The sequence below is a fragment of the Bubalus bubalis genome, chromosome 8 (assembly GCF_019923935.1).
Source record: "Bubalus bubalis isolate 160015118507 breed Murrah chromosome 8, NDDB_SH_1, whole genome shotgun sequence".
Lineage (NCBI taxonomy): Eukaryota > Metazoa > Chordata > Mammalia > Artiodactyla > Bovidae > Bubalus > Bubalus bubalis.
Window position 1 is genome coordinate 115,299,350 of NC_059164.1, and position 18,169 is coordinate 115,317,518.

Below are 18,169 nucleotides of genomic sequence, written 5' to 3' on the forward strand. Positions count from 1 at the left end.
CGCCTCGCAGTGGCGGCTCGGCTCCGGGGGCGCGTGGGGGCGCGGGTTCTAGAGCTTCGGCGGCTCTCCGCTGCCAGTCTCTCCGGCCAGGGCCAGTCCTGCCTGCCTCCCCCGCCACCCCTCCCCACACACATACCTCCTCGCCTCTCCCAGGAGCTCCTTTAGGATCTGCTGGCGCTCAGGTCCGGACAGTCCTGGACTGCTTCCCGGAGAAGGCAGCCCCGGGCACAGCGCCCTCGGAGCCGCCGGCGCCGGCCCGGCTCCCTCTGGGATCCCAGCAGCTGCTTCTCCTTCTTCGGCCCCGGGGCTTGCAGTGCTCAGCCTCCCTGGGCGAGGGGTCCCTCGGAAACCTGCCGCGTAGGGGACGCCGCCCGGACGCGGCTGGACTGCCAGGACCCACCTCGCCTCCGGGAGACGCGCCCCTCGCCACCCTCCAGGCACCGAGGAACTTGGAGAGGTTCTAGAGCATCGGTTCCCAAGTTCCTTCGGACATGAATCAGACAGCGGGAGCCTCCAACAACGTCAGGTGTCCCCCTGGGGGGAAAAGCCACAAGGTAAGGGACCCACGACGGCGGGGCTGGCGCGGGACCTGGCGAGCAGGTGGTGGCTGCAGTTGGCGGGCGAGTGGACGCGCGCCGGTTTGCGGATTCCTAGCCGCCTACCCCTCCTCCGTCGGGGAGGGGGTCCTTGAGTCCAGTCGGTGGACGCGGAGCGGGGTGCTGGGAGGATGGACGGTGTTCAGTCGACCCCGGGCCGACGCCAGGCTCTGTTGGTTCCTCTGCTCCGGGCTGCCCGGGGCTCAGCCAGCCAGCTCGCTGGCAGAAGCCGCCGTTTCCCGGGATTACCGGGTTTTCAGGGAGCGGGAGAGGTCGGTAGGGGCGGGGAGGCAGGGCCCGTGACCCGCTGGGCCCGAGCTTCCCCTTCAGGGCTTGGTCGGGGCGCAAGCTCTGGTTGGTGTCAGAGACACGTGCTTAATTAACTTGAATGGGCCGCTGCGTGCCTGGGATGATTTCCAGGAAATGACTGATGTTCGGAGAAAAGAGGGCGGGCCCGGACCCAAGGAGCCATCAGAACCTCTCGAGTAACCCAGAGCCAGAGGGACATGCCCCGGGAAGCATCCCTTTCTGCGCGCAGAGGAGCGGATACCCGCGGAGGTCTGGGTTCCACCGCGGTCAGGTGCACCGCGCAGCCTTACCTGGCCATGGTCAGTGGTCCTCCTCTTCGCTGCCTTGCATACCTGTCCTCTCCTCGGGTTATGTCGGTTTGCAGGGAAATTCCTTACCCGGGTTCCACAGGGAAGCTGTGCCGGCGTCTATGTATCAAATGTACTTAAAAATATTTTGGAGTGTTGCTAAATTTTTTTTTTTAATGGAAAGAAGGCAAGGACTTTAGATCTTAGATTTGATGTGTACCCGGAATCTGTGTTCTGAGCTTTTGTCTTGTGTTTGCTCCACCTGTTCTTGCTTCTAAATTGTTCTATGCAGAGAGCAGCATGTGTGTTTATGAGCGTGTTGTTAAGAGATGATTCCCACTAACATCTGTTTGTTGTGGTCTGGCCCTATGCGAAGTTGGTGGGAGTAATGATATTAGATTCATCTGGTGGATAAGGGGACTCCTGGTCTGTTGAGTTATATAAGATAAGGATTTAGGACTGAACACTTTTGTTTCAGTTAAGGGATAACCAGCATTTTCTACTCCATTTGGGCCTGGGTAAAACATATGAATCAGCAAGTCATATCTTGATCTCTGTCCTCATTAACTATGATTCAGGTAGTTACACTTTGCAATTTATTTACTATCCTTAGGAAATGCCTTTTTAATAGGGGATAGCTGGTATTATAAGACATTTATTAAAAATAAGGAAGTTTCACTCATCAGTGACTATGTAGTAGAGACACTCAGAAAATCATTCAGTAATTTCTTTTTGAAAACATGCCTTCAGTTCCAATGGTAAAGTGGCTTCTTGGCAATATTGCAGGGTATCAACACCAACAAAACTTTGCGGGAAGTGTTCAAACACACAGCAACAATTTAGAAGGTACTAGAAAACCTTTAGTCATGAGTTAGGCATCTCCCTGTGCCTCCAGCAGGTGTCTAACAAATGCTTTGTCCATATTAATTCAATTAACAGTTATCATCAGTCATTTGTACAGTGGCAGACTCCAGCTAAGTTCCATGAACCCGAATATGAGTTTAGAGATCTTCACTGTCTAGAACACAGCTCTAGTCATAACCACTTTTCATGCTTTAGAGTCTTTGATGGTCCCCACTGCCTAACATGACATTATGATTCTCCATCTGCTGGGGAAAAGAAAAAAAATTCCAGTCCTCTTCCTCCAAGAAGAATCCAGTTAGACTGTAGTTTGCCTCTGCCGTTTTTAGATTGTCTAATTGGTGGCTCGTCTTGAAGGTCGCAGCAGTGGAAGGCAGGGCTGGGATGGAGTATTGGTGAATGTTCTGGAGAGAATGAGGGGCCTGAACAGAGCAGGGGTTGACAGTCGACACTGGGAAGTACTGGACAGACTACATGAGACTCAAGAGTTATAATGAAACATCAAACATTTACATCAGTTTATTTAGTTGTAGGTTTGCAGTAAGTTTGTTTCTGTTTTCTGTGCTGTTGGGAGGGTTCATCCCGTGGACCTCTTGGGAGGAAGCGCCTCAAGCTGTCAGGAAGGCTCTCCTGTTGGACTCTCCTGTGTGTTATCCATTTACTGATTACTGTCCCAGTCATTTCTGCTTGGCAGTTCGTTCCTGTCTTCCTCTTTTAAGGGGTGGCTACTCAGCGGTTGAGTTTAGCCAGACTGAGATGTGTTATTTACCTCCAGGTTCCTTCTCAAATACTGACCCCCCAGAACTGGGAAAAGAAAGGTCCTTTTTGTAGTTTCCTTGCTCCTGACTGGGGGTGGTGGGCGGAGGGTCATCAGCATGTGCTAATAGCTGCTAAGGACCACAGAGGGTGCCAATCCGACTGCCATCCCTGGTCTGGGCAGGAGCCAGTGGTCCTGAGGAGGGAGCTCTAGGAGTACCAGTCACCTGGGGCAAGGAAAATGTCCCCATGGGATGGCACTGTCTTACCCACCCCATGCTGGTCTGGTGCTGGGCACCATAAGCATATCCATCAAGCACCCGTCAAGCACCAGTCAACAGCTAGGGGTGTTCTAAATATTTGTGGGAGGCCTGACATTTGAGTGCAGCCCACAGACGCATAGAGCAGCCTACTTGGGGTGGTTCTGCAGGGGCGGGGCTCCGCATCCACGGGGGCGGGGCTCTGCATCCATGGGGTGGGGCTCTGCATCCATGGGGCGGGGCTTGGTGACTTCCACCAGCTCTATTTGTATACTTTTTGGAAAGTCAGTAAGTGCCAGACTCGTTTGCTTTTTTATTTTTTTAAGATACAAATGGTATACACTTTATGATACTAATTACCTAGAAATACACATGAAGAGAAAAGACAGTAAGGAACTCTACCAAACTGGTAACTGTAATCAGCTCAAAACCAGGAGACAGAGTGATTCTTACTCAATACTCATAATGTATTGTGGATTTTTTTTTTTTTGAGTGCTTAATGAATATATTTTGCAGTAGTATTACTAAATGATGTGAACATGTAAAATGTTGGTTTTGAAAACGTATATACCACTGCAGCAGCCTTTCTGGCAGCAGGGACCGGCTTCTTGGAAGACAGTTTTTCCGTGTATGGGGGTGGGTGATGGTTTCAGCCTGATTCTCGGGCATTGCCATTTATTGCGCACTGTGTCTCTATTATTATCACATCAGCACCGCATCACATCTTCAGGCATTAGCTCCCAGAGATCGGAGATGCCTGTACCACTGTACGAGGGACTTATCAAACTCCAGTATAACCGTTATGGAAGGAAGAGCTGCCGCTTTATTATTTACACAAGATGTTTGCATTGTCTAAAGGATGCTAAAGTCTTCTGTGGTAAAAGGGGAGGTTACTGATAAGTCTTAGTATTGCAGAATGGACAATTTAAACTTTAACATGCAGTCACTCAACTGTATTCCAAAATTATTCTACAATTTGTTGTTTTACATTTTTCCCCTTGTTTTAACTTCTCACAGCACTAATTACTGATCCTTTTCGTCACTGCTGTCTGAAACATAGGAGCAATGGTACCTAGACGTGACTGCTCGATGCTGGGTGAGCATCTTCAGGCCTGCAGGGCAGCCTCACATTCTGTTTTCTGACCTTCTCTCTGGAGTATTACATTTCCAATGTCATGCACATTTAAAGGAAAATAAATTTTATATTGAAAACATTTTATTGACATGAACTAGACACACTACTGTATCTAAAGCTCTAATCTTGATTGCTTTTGGCTGGGCATTGCTATAATTGTTGAGGGAGGTTATCAAGAGGATGTGACTTCTGGTTCCACTGCAGTGAAACCCCCAGCCCAGCCTGCCCCCCCCATTCCCATAGTGGGAGCCGTTCCAAAGATTCAGGCTTGAGAGAGTGAGGTGGTTTCGAGACCACCTGGACTGAATGCCTGGACCCAGTAAGGCCTCTCTGTAAGTCTGAAGATGCTGGTGAGTGTGTATAGAGATACTGCTGGTCTTCTGGTCACCCAAGCTCTAAGTCCCCTTCCTTATTAAAAGTGCCCCCTGCTGATCTGAAGTGACCTGCCTCTTTCTGGGGTCTCTCCCTGCCTTCCATGTGCGGGAGCAGGTTTTAGGTTACACCCCCTAAAGCTGCTGAGAATTTGAACCAACAGTAATCCAAGCATGAAAAGTTTCTTTTTGATGAACTTAGCTTCTTACTCTCCACCCACATCTACTTTCTACTCCTGGTGCTTACTTCATGGCAAGACAGGGATGGCAAAGATGTGGCCTGTGGGTTCAGTTTGGCTTGGATCTTTGTCACCTTCCCTTTAGGGCATTAAAAAAAAAAAAGACTCAGCTGAAAGTATTTTAGTTCAATAAGAATGCATTTTGCGCAATAATGCTGCTGCTGCTGCTAAGTCACTTCAGTCGTGTCTGACTCTGTGCGACCCCATAGACGGCAGCCCACCAAGCTCTCCCGTCCCTGGGATTCTCCAGGCAAGAACACTGGAGTGGGTTGCCATTTCCTTCTCCAATGCATGAAAGTGAAAAGTGAAAGTGAAGTCTCTCGGTCGTATCCGACTCTTAGCGACCCCTTGGACTGCAACCTACCAGGCTCCTCCATCCATGGGATTTTCCAGGCAAGAGTACTGGAGTGGGGTGCCATTGCCTTCTCCGGCGCAATAATGCTAGCTGGAGCCAACCTGAACTTTTACTTTGTCTTTAGTCTTAAAAATATTTTCTGCTGGTTATGGAATTCTGAGTGGGTAAGATTTTGGTTTCTCTTCAGCACTTTAAAGGTGGCGTTAGCTGAATTCTGGTCCCATTTTTTTTTTCTACTGAGACGTGAACTCTGATTCACTGGTGTCTGGGTGTAAGGTGCCGTTTTTACGTCTGCTGTCAGGATTTTCTCTTTCTCTTGGGTTTTCAGTGTTTGGGTGTTACGTGCCTGGGCATGATTCTCATCCTAGGTGTCCTGCCACGGGGTCATAGGTCATCTTGAATATTTAAATTCACCACATTTGGGAATATTGCAGCCATTGTTTCTTCAGGTTTGTTTTTTCTCTTTTTTCTATCCTATTCTTAATTTGTTGGGATGGCAATTACACGAAGGTTAGACACTTTATCTCATTCTGCAGATGCTCCTCTTTCCTCTCTTCTTCAGATACCATCACTTCTTTGGCTCAGGCTTCACTCTCTGTGTGCTGTTCTCCATTTCACTGTCTGCATTTCCAGTGGTTTACTCCAGATGCTGGAGTCTCGACTCTAGAATCCCCACTTCGTTCTGGTGTCTTTTCATTTGTTGTGCGAGTCCCATTTTCCTTTAGTCAATGAGCCTCATTGTAATCTCAGCTTTAAAATCCTTGCTTTCTAACATCTGGGTTGCCTTGGGACCGATCGGTGTTGCTTGTGCTTCTTTGCTGAGGATGGGCCACATTTTCGTGTTTCTTTTTATGTTGAGTCACTTTCCATTTTAGCTTGACCTTGTGAATGTTGGGTGGAGATGCTGGATTCTCCCTGAAGTGGGCAATTAAGTGAACAGCAACTTACCTGTATTGTGCTCTATTATCCTTATCTAGTTCAACTTGAATCCCCCTATATTCACATGGCTGGGTGGGGGGCAGCCAGCCATTTGGACAGCAGTTTCGCACAGAATTTGAGACTCTCCCACTGGTTTTGCTAATTCTAGAATCCCCGCCCGCCACTTTCTACCTGAAGCAGTTGCCGCAGACCTTGTTCCCTGCAAAATCTGCTCACTTTGGGTTGTTCTCGAGTGCCTTCAGATTGTGCTTGCTTTGCATTTTGACAGCTGTATGTGTGAAGCTGGCTTGTCAGGACCTTAACTCACCTATTGTTGGGACTGGGACTCCCCATCTCTTTCCCATCAATAAATTCAGTGCCCTGATTTCCAAATCAGTGGTTTGAGGGACCTCACCTACTGGAAGCCCTAGAATCAGTGGAATCAAGTTTCTATAATAACGACTCACTAGACGTACTCCTAACTTTATTTTTTATAAATTTTTAGTACACAACTTAATGTTCCTCTGCATTTTGGGACCACATCCAGGAAACAAGGGTCAACCAATGCCATTCCAGCCAATGTTGCTGTTCCCTCCTAATCTCCTCCTCCCCAAGACTGGTTAAATCTTTGTGAACTTCTCTTCTTGTTGAGTCTTGTTTTCTTTGTGTATTTTTTTTTTTAATTTCCTCTTCTGTCACCTTTTCCTCTTCTTCTTGCTTTACTTTTCCCAATGTATGTTCTCCAAAATTCACATTTTGACCAATCATATCCTGTTACATCTAAAGATTCCTATTTGGTCCTTTTTTTCCCCCTTTCACACACATACAAAACAAAGCCCAATTTAATGATCTCCCCTCTTCAAGGTATAACACCTAGTTCCTTCCCCCTCTTTCCTGCCCCTTCCTGCTTAGATCTGGGCACTTCCCTTCACGAGGCATTTCACCCACTCTCCAAGCTTTTCCTCAGTCTACACTCTGGGGTTAAGGACCTCCGCCTCCTTTTCGCGGGTGAGAGGGCTCCCTGCCTGGATTTGAGGATGCAGCTGAATTGCCGGCTTCTTCTCTGTGGGCGGCCCCCCTAAGGGTTAGATCAGCTATGACTCACAAGCTTCTCTGGGCATCACAGACACATGCGAAGCTTGTGAATTGTGATTTATCGCTGTCATAACTTGGTTCACGTCCTGTCTTTTCTCCTCCCTCACACATTCTACTTCGTGACCACCATCCCTGTGCTGGGACCGAGCATATCCCAGAGCTAGAATTCAGCGGAGACGGTGTCCATCATGACTCCTGCTTCTCGGATCACTCCAGCTTGTCTTGTGGCTTGAATTTCAGGGTTTTCTACCTGTTCTGATCCCTGGGCCTACCAGGACCTCAGCAGACAGCTTTGACTGAGTTCCCAGCTTCCCTGATGCTGACGGCTGACGATATCCATCATCCTCTGTGGGAGTGCCTGGTTCCTCCCGTCAGAGGGAATCCTCTGAACTTTGTTTCATTTATGCATTTATTTGTTCTATTGAAACATAGTTGATTTAATGTGTAGTGTTAATTTTTAGACTACAACACAGTGATTCAGTTATACATACGTGTGCACATTCTTTTCCATATTCTGTTCCACTGTGGTTTATCACGGGGTGTCTAATAGAGTTCCCTGTGCTCTACGGTAGGACCTCGTTGTTTATCCATTCTGTATGAACTAGTTTGCATCTGCTAAACCCGGACTCCCAACCCATCCCCCCACCCCCACCCTCCTCCCCTTTGGCAGCTATTAGTCTCCTCTCTACATCTGTGAGTCTGTTTCACAGGTAAGTTCATTTGCTTCATATTTTAGATTCCACATGTAAGTGATGTCCTAGGGTATTTGTCTTTCTTTCTGAGTTTGACTTGCCAATCATAGTTCTTTAATATTTATTTTTATTTATTTGATTGCGCTGGGTCTTAGTTTCAGCAAGTGGGACCTAGATCCCTGACCAGGGTTCAAACTCGGGTCCCCTGCATTGAGATTGCTAAGTCTTAGCCACAGGACCCAGAGAAGTCCCACCAACCATAGTTCTGCATGCTAAACAAGTGGCTTCCTTTTTTGGTTGGTAATTACTGAAAGAAATAGGAAAGAAAACCCATATAAATAAAAAAGAAAATGTAAATTCTTTTTACTACCCAGAATCTAAATCATGCTGGAGAATTTTAGAAAGTTTAATGGGATGCATAAAACATAAATTGCTGTAATGACTTCCAGGATATTAGTGAAAATCTATTTATGTTATTTTGGTTATACATTTTATTGATTTTTAAAATTTTAATTGTCCTCGTTTTCTCAGTAAAATGCATAAAACAAATATAAGCTCATGCATAAGTTAAATTTCCAGGAATAGAGGGCTATAAATGAGAAGTCGTTGCTTTTCTGGTCTAAATCTAGCATGTTGGATTGTTCAAATTATTTAAGTCAAAAGCTGGACCTCGAGTGCAGTGTTTCAATAGTCTCACATCTTGTATCTTGTAGACCCCAAATCTGATGTTATTTTTGACTAAGGGCCTAGAAATCTGTGTTCAGTCAACAGAGATGGAGGAAAGTTATCTAACACCTCGCTCATTCCCTCCCCATATTCTTAGGGCCTTAGAAAGTCTGCATTACCTTCATGACACATGGTTATAATGCCGTCTCAGTATCTCCACTGTCCTTTTTAAAAAATTTAATTAAAACAACTTTTACTGAAGTCTTGTTGATTTACAATGTTGTGTTAATTTCAGGTACACAGTAAAGTGATTTAGTTACACAGACTCTTTCATTATAGGTTTTTACCAGAGATTGGATGTAGTTCCCTGTGCTGTTCAGTAGGTCCTATTGCCTATCTACTTTATGAATTGTAGTATGTCAGTTCAGTTCAGTCGCTCAGTCGTGTCCAACTCTTTGCGACCCCATGAATCACAGCATGCCAGGCCTCCCTGTCCATCACCAGCTCCCAGAGTCCACCCAAACCCATGTCCATCGAGACGGTGATGCCATCCAACCATCTTATCCTCTGTCATCCCCTTCTCCTCCTGCCCTCAATCTTTCCCAGCATCAGGGTCTTTTCAAATGAGTCAGCTCTTCATATCAGGTGGCCAAAGTATTGGAGTTTCGGCTTCAACATCAGTCCTTCCAATGAACACCCAGGACTGATTTCCTTTAGGATGGACTGGTTCATCTCCTTGCAGTCCAAGGGACTCTGAAGAGTTTTCCCCAACACCGCAGTTCAAAAACATCAATTCTTCGGTGCTCAGCTTTCTTTATAGTCCAACTCTCACATCTATACATGACTACTGGAAAAACCATAGTGTGTGTGTATATATATATATAAACTCTGTATATGTAGATATATAAAATATATAAAGTGTGTACTCTGAATCCCAAACTTCTTTTTTTAAAATGAAATATTCAAATGCAATACTAAGAGGGCATTAGATATTTAGAGATTACTAGATGCTTCACTTTCATGCACTGGAGAAGGAAATGGCAACCCACTCCAGTGTTCTTGCCTGGAGAATCCCAGGGACGGGGAGCCTGCTGGGCTGCCGTCTATGGGGTCGCACAGAGTTGGACACGACTGAAGCGACTTAGCAGCAGCAGCAGATGATTAAAATGATATCTGAATGTGATATCATTTTGTGATAGAAAATGAAGATGCGGGGGACCTTTCTTAAAGTCATCTCAAACGTAAGAGCTCAGATGTGGAAAAACTCCTTTGGTGAAGCATTACTTACTGTGAAAGCGTGGAAATAAGGGGAAAGGAGGAAGCCTGGACCTCACAGTTGGTTGAGCTGTGCCTTCTGTGTGGACTGAGTCACAGGGAAGTGACTGAAGCTCCCTGGGCCTTTTTTTTATGTAAAAACTGAGGACATACACTAGGCTTCTGAGCCCCACCCAGCTCTTCACTGCAAATATCCCATCCCCAGAAAGAGCCAGCAGCGAGGTGGTTTGCTGTTATTAAGGCATTCCCAGCTGCAGAAGTCAAAGGCAATTCTGTAATAAAATATATTCAACGGAAACTCTAAACCAGCAGGAGTCCTTCACACTTTAGTATAAAAGCAAACACATACTGTGAATATCTGACATAAAACTGAGGCCAGAATGGGAAGGTACTAAATGAACCGAAGACACAACCAACAATTTGAGTTGCCTTTCTCCCTCCTTCCACTTTTCTAATTTTTTTCCTGAATGTTAGCTTGTTTCACCTTCATAACAGCCACTAAGGTAGATACATGAATTTTTATTTCTTCCTTTTTTTTTTTTTAACTGAGGAAATGGAGTTCCATGATTATATGCAAATCATTTGTGTCCCCAGGGGTGGTAAAATGAAGAAAATGTATTCAAAAATGTATTCAAACGGAAAACACATAAATAATAAATAGTACTGAATTTGTTTACTTGGTAGCTTCAACCTGTGTTTCTTTCAACCCTTAAGTCTATCTGTTCCTTTATTTATATATTTTGTGGGCATTGGATTCCTTACCTATGATACTTAGAAGAAGAAAAAAAAATTGCTGCTACTTTTATTAATGAGATAGGATCTTCACAGATGAGACAGGAAACAACAGAATACAATACCAGGGGGTGTTAAAAACGAGTAAGGCTGCCTTGTGGGATTGCAGTTGGTCAGAGCAGAGAGTGGTCAGTGGAGTTTACGGGGGAGGCAGAGGCAGTGCTGACTGTCCTTTCCACGTGGCCCGCAGTCTTAGAAGGAGCTCACAGACTCGAGGCTCCATGCAGCAGACTTGCCTGCTTTCCAGATAGATAACTGTGATCTTTGGCAACTCAGGGGCCTGTAGAGTTATTATGGAACGTTGTCTGTATTGGCTCCTGGAGCTTTTTATATGTGACCCGTGAGAATAGATTCCGGTTCTTTCCAGTAGAGGAATTGTACTTAATTTCCTCTGTGTAATAGTCAGGAGCCTGAGAAATCATCAAAAGGGACCTGATATGAAAAAAAAAAATATATATATATATATATATATACATACACACACATACATAAACAATACAGCAGTGAGTAAAATCTCCCACGCCGTATCCAACTTTTGGGGGTGCCACAACATTTCTTTCTTAATTCACTTGTCAGCTGCCAGCTGGACACATGTGTAACAAAGATGCTATTCATTGCTTCCTGGGCCGTTTATGGTCAGTGAGAGTAGACGCTTGCCCACAGCTTCTGCTCTCCTGTTTAAAACAGAGGACTCAGCCTTCTCCTGAACACAGCTGTTTAGACCGGGTCTGACCACGTCCTCCCACAGAGGAAATCTGCAGGGTGAACTGAGCCAATCAAACCCTCTCTTGGCAATTTTGAAGCTAGAGACGCCCATCAGAGGGCAGAGGTCCCCTGTGTAAGAGCACATAGGCTGAGACAGCCGTGTACAGTCATGAGGTGCTAAGGATGCCTGCTGGGAGGAAGAAAGGGGCAGCAGAGGTGACAGGAGTGGTGAGGCCTAGAGGACCTGGCCTCGCCTTCAGGCTGCTGAGTTACAGTTCGCAGGAAGCCTGTCTTTGTTGTTGTCTTTGCCGTTCAGTTGCTAAGTCGTGTCCGACTCTTTGCAACCCCGTGGACTGCAGCACGCCAGGCTTCCTTGTCCTTCACTGTCTCCCAGAGCTTGCTCAAATTCATATCCATCGAGTCAGTGATGCCATCCAACCGTCTCGTCCTCTGTCATCCCCTTCTCCTCCTGCCCTCAATATTTTCCAGCATCAGGGTCTTTTCCAGTGAGTCAGCTCTTCGCATCAGGGGGCCAAGGTTTTGGAGCTTCAGCTTCAGCTTCAGTCCTTCCAATGAACATTCAGTGTTGATCTCCTTTAGGATGGACTGGTTGGATCTCCTTTTAGTCCAGGGGACTCTCAAGAGTTCTCCAGCACCACAGTTTGAACCTGTCTCTATGCCCCTATATGTCCTTTTAAGCTCCTTGTGCTTTCTGAGATGTACTACTATGTAAAATTGACAGAAAATAAAGAAAACCTGAAATTTCTAGCAAGACTTCCCATGTTCATTCCGTCTCCCCACTCCTACCAAATAGAACTGTTTTGGTGGAACAAACTTTTTGTTAAACTTCTTTGCATTCTCGCTTGATATCTCAAGAGACACAAGTGAGGGAAAAGAAGTCACCGAATTGCTTTCTAAGCAGGAGTGGGAGTGATGGCTACGTTCCAGGTTATTATTGGATAGAGCTCGCCAAGAGCTGAATTTATCAGAAAAATAGAGGGTATCTGTGTGGCTTTGTGGCAAGAGATAAAAGGAACAAGACAGAAAAAGATGATGTTGCTGGCGGCCAGGAGCTGTACACTGGGGAGTGGAATAGAAATGTTGGGGGTGGTATTTCCCTTTTCAGAGACGTGGCAAGAAAAATCTCTGGGCTCACTGATGTGCTGCCTGGCTAGACATGGGCTTTCTGCAGCAACTGGAGTTGGGTCTTTTGATGTAACTTTGAATATAGGTTCAAGATGAGGGCGGGACAAGGTCTCAAGTGCACGGAGGGGGGCCAGAAAATCTAGATTACCTCCACAATATATTTGTTATTGTTTTCATTTTGTTTTTTAATTTGAGCTACTTTCAGGGGTTTCTATATTTTTCTCAATCCAATGAGCTGTAACAGAAATGGTGTGGAATGTGTAAAGCATGGAGTGGGGTGGTGGGGTGGGGTTCAGTAAACGTGAGACCTGATCTCTTTCTTCAATGAATGCTCAGTGTTCTATTGACTGCATCCGTTGACGCTTGGAATCATCAGGAGACAAACTTCTTGGTTTTTTCCAACGTGTCTTTGAAACAAGTATTTTGACTGGTTGGTACCCAGATTTGTGAAGCTATTTAGCTTTTTCTGTGTCCTTTTGTATGACAGATGAGTGTGAGTGTGTGTTAGTCGCTCAGTTGTGTCTGACTCTTTGTGACCCCGTGGACTGTAGCCCACCAGGCTCCTCTGTCCCTGGGATTCTCCAGGCAAGAATCCTGGAGTGGGTTGCCATTCCCTTCTCCAGGGGATCTTCCCGACCCAGGGATCGAATCCATGTCTTCTGCATTGGTAGGCAGATTCCTTTTGTCTGAGCCACCAGGAAGCCCTTGAAATGCCCAGGCCAGTCTTCTATAGGGTCCTTGGACTGCAAGGAGATCAACCAATAAATTCTAAGGGAAATCAACCCTGAATAGTCATTAGAAGGACTGATGCTGAAGCTGAAGCTCCAATATTTTGGCCACCTGATGCAAAGAGCCTACTCATTGGAAAAGACCCTGATGCTGGGAAAGATTGAAGGCAGGAGGAGAAGGGGACAACAGGGGATGAGATGGTTAGATAGTATCACCAACTCAATGGGAATGGATTTGAGTAAACTCCAGGAGATAGTGAAAGACAGGGAAGCCTGGTGTGCTGCAGTTCATGGGGTCACAAAGAGTCGGACAGGACTTAGCGACTGAACAAGAATAACTGGTCCAGCATCGGGTCAGCTGTCAGATGCCATCTTCTTTGCCTCTTGCTCTGGTATTCTCTCTCCCAGAGCACACTCTGAGTAGCAAGGCTCCACTGCTTTCAGATGGATCAGAGTAACACTGATGCATCCCATATTACAGGATGCCTTTGGTTCTGTAGTTGTGACAAATCACTGGAAGCCTTTCTGCTTGGGAAAGGCTTGGTCATAGTTTGCATTTAACGGTACCTAATTTCTTCAGTCCATGGTTAGAATATTTGGTGCCATTCATTTGGAAAGGAGGATTGAAATAGACAAAAAGAGAATGGGCTTCTTATTGTCAACTGTGCTCTCAACAGCTTTGTGGCCATCACCAAGGGATCAGCATTTCCAGAGTTTAACCACTTTTATTAGAGTTTATTATTCAGATGGGCTCCAACGGCCTTGAAAATAGTAATATTTTAAGTGTGAAAAAGTGAAGTTGCTCAGTCATGTCCGACTCTTTGCAAACCCATGGACGATAGCCAACCAGGCTCCTCCATCCATGGAATTTTCCAGGCAAGAGTACTTGAGTGGGTTGCCATGCCCTTCTCCAGGGGATCTTCCCAACCCAGGGATCAACCCTGGGTCTCCCGCATTGCAGGCAGACACTTTACCATCTGAGCCACCAGGGAAGCCCCAATTTTATGCTTATCTACTCAACTGTACTGGGATTCCCATGTGGGTCAGCGGTGTAGAATCCACCTGCCATGCAGGAGACTTGGGTTCAATCTCTGGGTGGGGAAGATCCCCTGGAGGAGGAAATGACAACCCACTCCAGTTTTCTTGCCTGGGAAATCCCATGGACAGAGGAGCGTGGTGGGCTACAGTTCATAGGGTTGCAGAGAGTCAGACATGACTTAGCAACTAAAGAACAACAACAATTCAACTTTATTACTGAAAAACTTGGGAACCATCTCTGTATTTTTGCATATATTTTTATTTGTGGAACAGGAGCTAGAATTTTGCCCTTAGTTCATGGTTAGGAAATATTTGTGACAATGCTGAAGAACTTTGGTGACAGGAGAGTGGATCCAAATACTGAGGGATCCACTGGCTTTTTGAAAGCAAATCTTTTTTTTTTTTTAACATATCTTTATTGCTGAATGATGTTGACTTTCTAAGTGAAAATAGTAAATCCCATTGTATTCATATATGCTGAGTTTCTCATCTCTGACTTTGAGTAGAGCTAAGAGAGGTAACACTTCCAAAATCCAATCAGATCAGTAGAGGAGAAGAGTTATAAACTTTATTGTTATAAAACAATGAATTTTTCTCTTTTTTTTTTATTTAAGAAACAGGCCAGGAAATACAGGCAAAGAAAACCTGTGTTTCCTTGCTCACGTGTTTTGGTGATTCTACATCAATAAAAATGTGTTCTCTTTAAGTTATAGTTCACCAGGACATTATCAAAATCACTTCGTCTTTCTAAATAGTTGCTATATATTTTAAAATAGCTATTTGAGTTCTAGCCACATCAGAATCCACTTGATAATTTGCAGAGTGCTTCGTGGAGCTCTGAGCTGTCCCGTCTCAGACTCTCCTGGGCTGTAGAGCCATAAGTTGAGGAGAGTCAAGAAAATGACTGATGGAAAAGGCAAAATGACCCAGTCACAGTCTGTAAATTGCATATTATTACAAACAAGGAAATGTCACCATGACATTTAGTAGCCGGAAAAGAGGAGTGAGGAGGGGTTGAGCAGGAGTTGTAAATAGGCTTGTGAAGTCTAGAGATTCTTGCTTGGTACCTCCTCTTGCCGTACTGAGTCAAGTATTTCCCTTTATCCAGGAGAGCAGAAAATACCCATTGTTCATCTCCCTGCTGAATGATGGCATTTAAGGGCTGAAAGTGAAAGTGTTGGCCACTCTGTCATGTCCTGCTCTTTGCGACCCCATGAACTGTAGCCCCCCCAGGCTCCTCTGTCCATGGATTTTTCCAGGCAAGAATATTGGAGTGCGTTGTCATTCCCTTCTCCAGGGGATCTTCCCGACCCAAGATCTCCTGCTTTGCAGGCAGATTCTTTACCATCTGAGCCACCAAGGAAGCCTCATTTTTAAGGGATAGATTGAGTAAATTGCTGCCCTGAAGGCAACTCTGAAAATAGAGCATTCAAGGGTCAAGTGTATGTCACAAAAGTGGGAAAAGCCCTGTGTATACGGATTGGATATTCTGGGAGACTTTGAAATCTTATTCCGGATAAATCTACCAGAGACTACTGGGCTGGCCAAAAAGTTCCATTTGGGTTTTTCAATACACATGTTAAAATCTACACCCCTCCACGTTCCCTCTGCAGCACTGTTGTGTCAATGGCTCCACGTGCATCCGTTTTTGTTGTGTGTCTTGTGAAGAGGACACTGGGACTGATGTGTCACAGCGGGTGTGAAGGCAGCCCCTCGTGGTCAGGAGTGCCGAGTGAGTGGATATGAAGCAACATGAGCTCTTTTTATCATTGAAATGAGTAGCCCCTGACCTTTTTGCTTCCAGGAACCGATTTCTTGGAAGACAGTTTTTCCACGGACTGCAGTGTGTATGGTGGGGGATGGTTTGGGGATGATTCAAGCTCCTGACATTCATTGTGCACTTGGCTTCTATCATTATTGCATCAGCTCCACCTCAGATCATCAGGCATTAGATCCCAGAGGCTGGGGACCCCTGGTCTAAATGGATATCAATTTCTGAAGTAGAAGATTCAAACTTAGAAAACTGGTAATGGAATCAGAGTTGCAGAAGAGAAACAATTATTTGGGTCTGGGTGTGCTGTTATGGGAAGTAAACTAGAAAGTTAATCCAGGATCAATAAAACAGTATCTGGGCAGCAGCAGAAATGCAGTTAGGAATCTATAATGTACATTTATGTGGCCCAGGAATTTTTAACTTGGTAAAGTGCAGCAATTTGAAAAAAGAGGAAGTATTCCCTGTGAACAGGCAATGCCCAGAGAGGAAAAGGCAGATGGTTTCTCTGGGGATTAGAAGATGGAGAACTCTGTGCCAGGAGTGTACGTCTTTCCCTCAACCCTCACAGTGGGCCTCCAAGTGCTCTTGTGGGACTCAGGATGTTAACTGACCTGCCCGTGGTCACTTGTCCATGAAGGTGCGGACCTGGGCTCCACATCCTAGACTCGAAATCTCACGGCTTCATGCTTACACCATGCTGGTTGCGTTGCGTGTGTGCACAGTGGTGTCCAACTCTCTGCCACCCCATGGACGTGAAATTGTCCAGGCAAGAATACTGGAGTGGGTTGCCATTTCCGCCTCCAGGGGATCTTCCTGACCCAGTCATCTCACTGGCATCTCCTGTACCTCTTGCATTGGCAGGTGGATTCTTTACCACTAGCGCCACCTGCGAATCCCCTGCTAACACCATTCTGGGTAGTAAGTGGTGGAAAGGAAGTCAGTTAATCGAAATTGTCATTTAGCAATTTGGGCATCAGTTGACTTGACTATCGAATAAATAAAGCTCTTCTGCGTTAGAAGAACCTTGCTGTGCAGTAGGGGTGTCCTGCGGTTGTAGAGGCTGTGGCTTTGATTCCTTTGTCGAAAGGTCATTTATTTTCACAAATTGATCTTGTATCCATTAATCTCACCACTCTCTCATTAGCTCTAATGGCAAGTTTGGGTTACTCCTGCGTATTTGATCATTCTATCCACAGATCAGTTCAGTTCAGTTCAGTCGCTCAGTCGTGTCCGACTCTTCGAGACCCCATGAATTGCAGCATGCCAGGCCTCCCTGTCCATCACAAACTCCCGGACTTCACTCAGACCCAAGTCCATTCAGTTAGTGACGCCATCCAGCCATCTCATCCTCTGGCGTCCCCTTCTCCTCCTGCCACCAATCCCTCCCAGCATCAGAGTCTTTTCCAATGAGTCAACTCTTCACATGAGGTGGCCAAAGTACTGGAGTTTTAGCTTCAGCATCATTCCTTCCAAAGAAATCCCAGGGCTGATCTCCTTCAGAATGGACTGGTTGGATCTCCTTGCAGTCCAAGGGACTCTCAAGAGTCTTCTCCAACACCACAGTTCAAAAGCATCAATTCTTCGGTGCTCAGCCTTCTTCACAGTCCAACTCTCACATCCATACATGACCACAGGAAAAACCATAGCCTTGACTAGATGGACCTTTGTTGGCAAAGTAATGTCTCTGCTTTTGAATATGCTATCTAGGTTGGTCATAACTTCCCTTCCAAGGAGTAAGCGTCTTTTAATTTCATGGCTGCAGTCACCATCTGCAGTGATTTTGGAGCCCCCCAAAATAAAGTCTGACACTGTTTCCCCATCTATTTCCCATGAAGTGATCTTAGTTTTCTGAATGTTGAGCTTTAAGCCAACTTTTTCACTCTCCACTTTCACTTTCATCAAGAGGCTTTTCAGTTCCTCTTCACTTTCTGCCATAAGGGTGGTGTCATCTGCATATCTGCTGCTGCTGCTGCGTCGCTTCAGTCGTGTCCGACTCTGTACGACACCACAGACGGCAGCCCACCAGGCTCCCCCGTCCCTGGGATTCTCCAGGCAAGAATACTGGAGTGGGTTGCCATTTCCTTCTCCAATGCATGAAAGTGAAAAGTGAAAATGAAGTCGCTCAGTCGTGCCCGACTCTTAGAGACCCCATGGACTGCAGCCTACCAGGC

The 18,169-nt window shown here is 45.8% G+C and overlaps 1 protein-coding gene across 1 annotated transcript in view; it reads left to right on the plus strand.

Annotated features, from left to right (window-relative positions):
• The first annotated feature begins 344 nt into the window (after positions 1–344).
• The window catches only part of DPP6 (dipeptidyl peptidase like 6), a 1,060,979-nt gene continuing 1,043,154 nt past the window's right edge, over positions 345–18,169 (plus strand). The window contains exon 1 of the mRNA XM_045166493.1: positions 345–554. Coding sequence (XP_045022428.1) covers positions 492–554 — 63 coding nt within the window. The 5' untranslated portion in view covers positions 345–491. The remainder of the gene's footprint in view (positions 555–18,169) is intronic.